The 6,000-nt window shown below is 35.9% G+C and overlaps 1 protein-coding gene across 17 annotated transcripts in view; it reads right to left on the reverse strand.

The window, feature by feature from the left end:
- The window catches only part of cd9b (CD9 molecule b), a 142,369-nt gene that overhangs the window by 23,691 nt on the left and 112,678 nt on the right, over positions 1-6,000 (reverse strand). For 13 of the 17 annotated variants that reach the window (XM_088649756.1, XM_088649762.1, XM_088649764.1 and 10 more), the window contains one exon: positions 462-660. In XM_088649756.1, coding sequence (XP_088505882.1) covers positions 462-539 — 78 coding nt within the window. In that variant the 5' untranslated portion in view covers positions 540-660. Of the gene's footprint in view, positions 1-461; positions 661-3,022; positions 3,289-3,400; positions 3,453-6,000 lie in introns of all 17 variants that reach the window. The other 4 variants (XM_088649751.1, XM_088649750.1, XM_088649749.1 and 1 more) reach the window with 1 other exon arrangement.

The following is a 6,000-nucleotide window of genomic DNA, read 5'->3' on the forward strand; positions in this document are numbered from 1 at the left end:
TATATATATATATATATATATATATATATATATATATATATATATATATATATATATATAAATTTCAACATTTAAATTAAATTGTGCTTTTAAAAGTTAAAAATGGTAGGTTACTGTTCTTTAAAAGTAAAACAAAACACATAGCGCAGTTTGAGAAGCACTCATCTAGTTAATTATGTGCAACGTACACCTCACCAATCAATATCATCACGCTAATGAATATTAATAAGTCACGCCTTTACCATAGTAGCTTTGGCGCTGCATTTCTCAAAGCCATTGGAAGCCAATAAATAACAATTATCATCATTTAACATGCGTTTTTATGTTTAATAATCAAAAATATATTAGTTATATTATTATTATTTAAAAAACAAATACCATCGCTAGAAAGTCTATTCCTTCTATAACACACATTGTCCAACCTCAATAAATAAACAATGAGTGAACAATCAAAAACTTACCCATAGCATGAAATTAAAGAAGAATATGATGTATTTGATGCATTGCTCCCCACTGGACAGACCTGATTTAGATATCATGTAGATAGATCCGTGTTCAGACTCAAATAAAGAGCAGAAATCGTGTTGTTTTCAGATGCTTGAATCCCCAAAGGTCTGCTGTGTGTCTGTGTGCTGGTCGGGCTGTGGCTTAATGCTGCTGCTGCCCTCAGGAGAAGAAAAGACTGATTATATCAGTATAAACTCCCACCTCTTATGAGAAAACACAAGATCGGGAGTCTGTCACATTTCACTCCTCTTCATCTCAATGATCAATAAGTGATGCTGTGGGTATGAATACTCAATAAGTGACCATTGGTACAATATACATGTCAAATTTATTTGTAGAAATGCCCTTAAATTGTCCTCAGGTGATCTTTCTGTTTTATTTATGCTACAAACTGCGAAGCTCTTTAGCACATATAGACACTAGGAGTTCCCTCATCTTGTGATTGAACTATCTAAATGGCATTTTGCACCTCTCTGTGACCAATTTTTAATTTCAAGCTGTCAGTCAAGTGTTTTTACCCATTAACACTAGCTACAAAGTCATTCAAATTAGTTCTGATGTATATTATTGTGAAATGAGCATATCTAAAATCATGATATTACAGTATCTGTGACCCTGGACCACATAACCGGTGCTCATTTCTTTTGAATTGAGACGTACACATCACCTGAAAGCTGAATAAATGCTATTATATTGATTAATGGTTTGTTAGAATGGGACAATATTTGGCTGAGAAAGAAAAACTGAGAAAATCACTTTTAAAGTTGTCTAAATTAAATGGATATTGCTATTCAAAGACGGACTTTTGATATATTTACAATAGTAACTTAACAAAATATGTTCATGGAACAAACTTTGATTCATATTCTAATGATTTCTGGCATAAAAGTAAAATTCATAATTTTTTTCTCTTACAATTTATACATACAGTAAAGTTTTGTCTTATAAATGTTGCAAGAAATGCTGGTAACAATTTTTAATGCTTGAAGAAACTACAGTCTAATTTTAAACCCTCATAATACACTACCTGACAAAAGTCTTGTCGTCAATCCCAGTTGTAAGAGCAACAAATAATAACTTGACTACTAGTTGATCATTTGGAAAAAGTGGCAGAAGGTTAATTTTTCAGATGAATCATCTGTTACACTTCATCCCAATCATCACAGATACTGCAGAAGACCTACTAAAACCAACATGGACCCAAGATTCTCACAGATATCAGTCAAGTTTGGTGGAGGAAACATCATGGTTTGGGGTTACATTCAGTATGGGGGCGTGCAAGAAATCTGCAGAGTGGATGGCAACATCAACAGCCTGAGGTATCAAGACATTTGTGCTGCCCATTACATTACAAACTACAGGAGAGGGTGAATTCTCCAGCAGGATAGCGCTCCTTCTCATACTTCAGCCTCCACATCAAAGCTCCTGAAAGCAAAGAAGGTCAAGGTGCTCCAGGATTGGCCAGCCCAGTCACCAGACATGAACATTATTGAGCATGTCTGGTGTAAGATGAAGGAGGAGGCATTGAAGATGAATCCAACGAGTCTTGATGAACTCTGGGAGTCCTGCAGGAACGCTTTCTTTGCCATTCCAGATGACTTTATTAATCAGTGATTTTAGTCATTGCAGAGATGTATGGATGCAGTTCTCCAAGCTCATGATGGAGTCAGACACAATATTCATTCTGTTTCCACTGCAGCATGACTTTATATTCTATACTAAGCATAATCTAGAGGCCTTTGCCTTTCATATAATCCACTTCTGATACCAAATGATCAACTAGAAGTCAAGTTAATATTTGTTGTTCCTAAAACTTGGATAGGCGACAAGACTTTTGTCAGGAAGTGTACATTAAGAATTGCTACTTTAAAACATTCAGAACTTTTTATTTTTGTAAAATACTGTTCTCGGAAAAACGATTATCAATAGGAAACTATTTTAGTTTTATTAATAGTTTGATCTAGGTAAAACTTCTCATTTACACTTTAAACTTTAGCAATTTTACTGTTTCTTTTAACATTTACGTAGTTTTATTATATATATTTTATAACATTTTATTATTAATTTAATTTAATATCAAATAGTTTTATTTAATTTTAAATTTTAATTTAATACATCCAAGCTAAGTAAAAATAAACTCAATCAATTTTAACTCTAAGGTTTTTGAGGCTATTTTATTTCATTTCAACTAACATCTTGGTTAATATTTATGCAATCATGTTAAATTTAATTCCATGAAGCATGCATGCATGCACTATACCTTATAAACAGAAAACCCCAGAGTAAGTTTCTCATGAATGACCACAGAATAATATTTTCCTCCCTCAGAGATGATCCAATGATTACAGGATGTCTGACACACCAGCGAGTCATGCAAGGCACAAAACGCCAGGCCACAAAGTGGTTTTACTAGGTATAAAGTCTACGCACTAACACTCATATGTATTAAAAGCACAACATTTGCAAAAAACAAAACAAAAAAACACACACACAGATAATTAACATGCACCGTTACCTTATGCAACCATTACTCATGCATGGCTGCTTCCACACTGTTCTGTTTACAGATTCTGTCCTCTGTGTCTAATTATAGCAGTTCTTTGCTTTGATTGATTTTTCCTAAAGATGGTGGTGCCACCGGCTCTGTGCAGAGGCGAATACAGTGAGGATGACAGTTTGGTTGTGAAGAATGGAGCCTATTGTGATGTTCAGAGTCGTGCGCTTTTCATTCCCCAAGTGTTGTGACACTCATCCGTATCTGTCTGTGATGCACCACGTCACCTTTAGCAACCACACAACAATGACTATAAATCACATGGACAGATAAATTTGAGCGGAGTTGCGTAAAATCAGGAAGGCAGATGGAGGAGAACTGAGTCATAATTCTTCTCACCTCTCGTCCCAGATGCTCATTAAATTCAGTAAGCACAAATCGGGAGCCAAGTCTGAAAATTCCATACAGTAAATTATCTCATTTCAGCATAATTTAATTTGGAACGAAATGACAAGGTGAACAACGTCTGCTCTTGTAAACACTCAAATCAAATGTCATGCACGTGGGAAGATTTCCCAAACCTAATTGAGCAAGACATGACAACATCTTATTTTATCTGCGTCACAGAGTGTAAAACACATCCTCTTTCTGCTAAAAAAATATTGCAGTTTTTAGTCATACTCTGGGTTGAAGTGCATGACCTTCACACTTCTTTTACGAAAAATTGCATGCTCTGTTTTTATTACAATGCGGTCTATATGAAGATATAAAAACCTCTAACATTTTAAGCCCATTATATTAAAGAAGGTGAAGATTTCTTTAAGTCTTGACAATAATTGTTGAATGCCTCACAAAAAAAAAAGTGATGGAGAGTATATTTTTACTAATAAAATTTGACTATTAAAATAAAAAGAACCTTGCATCTACACATGTTTATGAGCAAGACATGACAACATCTTATTTTATCTACGTCACAGTGTAAAAACACATCCTCTTTCTAAAAGAAATTGCATGGTTGTTAGTCATACTCTGGGAAAAAGTGCACAACCTTTCACACTTCTTTTCCTAAAAATGTCGTGCTTTCAGAGTTCTGAGTTTTTTTAAAGTGTTGGCATTAAATGTTGCTTACACTGCGAAACACCACAGCGGAATGAACCGCCAACTAGTTCACCATATGTTTTACAATGCCCTTCCAACCGCAACCTAGTGCTGGGAAATACCCACACACACCCATTCACACACTCTTACCCTACACCCAATTCACCTATAGCGCATGTGTTTGGACTGAGGGGGAAACCGGAGCGCCCAGAGGAAACCAACGCCCAACATAGGGAGAACATGCAAACTCCACAGAGAAATGCCAACTGGTCCAGTTGGTGACTCAAACCAGCGACTTTCTTGCTGTGAGGCAACAGTGCTAACCACTGAGCTCTTACTATTAAAATGATATTTATTGGCATAATATTTCCACATAAAAAACCCTATCATTAATCTTTAAAAATAAAGGTATCAAAAAAGGGTCGTCATATGCATTGAAGAACCTTTTTTTGGTTCCTCAAAGAAGGTTTTAAAGAAAAGTTTTCAAAGAAGCATTTTTTCATAGTGTAAAGGCAGGACAAAATCACATCCCAAAGAACCTTCGATCACTGTAAAGTTCCTTCTCTGAACTTAAAAGTGTCCAGGGATCTTAAAGAATCTTGTAACATCAATGTCAATAAGTGAAGTTTATTTATAAACTAATTTCGAGAGGATCACGTGCTTATGATTTATCACGGCCGGTCTCGTATTAGCTAATCATTATCTTCCAATCATATGAGCCCTAAGCTACTATAAATAATCACAGTTTTCATTTCACATTATCTTCGTTCTTAAGAAACCCCCCTTCCTCCCCAATTCTCCTCCTTCACAATTGATCGGGCGGCACGGCGGCCCAGTGGTTAACACTGTGAGCCCCACAGCAAGAACACTGCCGGCCCTGGTTCCTCCAGGCTGATAGGCGTCTCTGTGAGGAGTTTGTATATTCTCCCCGTGTCCGCGTAGGTTTTCCCTGGGTTCTCCAGTTTCCTTCCACCATCCAAAGATATACATCATGAATAACAATCAAGCACTTGTCTAGCCCTTTTTCTCACGTGATCCCTAAACTACCGCAGCCGGGAAGTTCTGAGATCAACCGAACTCAAGCTCCCCTTTCGCTCTGCGAACGGGAGGAAACCCCGGGCTCAAGGATCCCTTGAGCTCAGGGCTCTCTCCCGGGACAGCATGCCAAACAAGCTTTTAATAGATCATCAGCTAAGTGTGAACTCTTGAAAGAACCTTTAAAGTGAATTATTAAATCATTAATATGTTTCTATTAAAAAGGCTCTTCTTTTTTTTAACTCTTGACTGGTTCATCACTGTGAAACCCCTCACTGATTTCAAGATAAAAATAAGCAATAAATCATGAAGAAATTAAGTGAGGTTTTCTAAGAAATTACATTTATGCTTAAAAGAAGAGACACTGACAAAATGTGCCCTCTACATATTTGAGCTTAAAGATTTTATATTGGGAATTTTATTCGAATGGCTTCTTGAACCAGAAAAAAAAAGATTTTGAATGATTGAAGTTTGGTGGATCTGATGAAGGAGGAGAACATATGAAGTGTTCAGATGCAAAAACCTGTAAATGCCGTCTGATGTGTTCTCCTAAAATGAGCATTTTTTTACAGACTCCTATGTTTATGTTCAGTTATATTACATGAAAGTCAATGAAAAGAACTTATTTGTCACTATAAAAGTAAAATTACTGAGCCTACATACATAAAATGATAATTTTAGACGAAAATATCAGATGGCTATTAGAGGTTTTTGTATCTAAACTCTTCAAATTTAAATGCACAACAAAATCTGCAATACTTCACAACTTCTGTTCAGAAAGAGTGGTGGTACAGTAACTAAAATGTGCGAGCATTGCTATGATATTTCTGTGGTTAGATCAGAACTTTAGCTTGCTTATTCTCTAA

Source organism: Danio rerio, chromosome 4 (assembly GCF_052040795.2).
Source record: "Danio rerio strain M-AB ecotype USA chromosome 4, GRCz13ab, whole genome shotgun sequence".
NCBI classification, from domain to species: domain Eukaryota; kingdom Metazoa; phylum Chordata; class Actinopteri; order Cypriniformes; family Danionidae; genus Danio; species Danio rerio.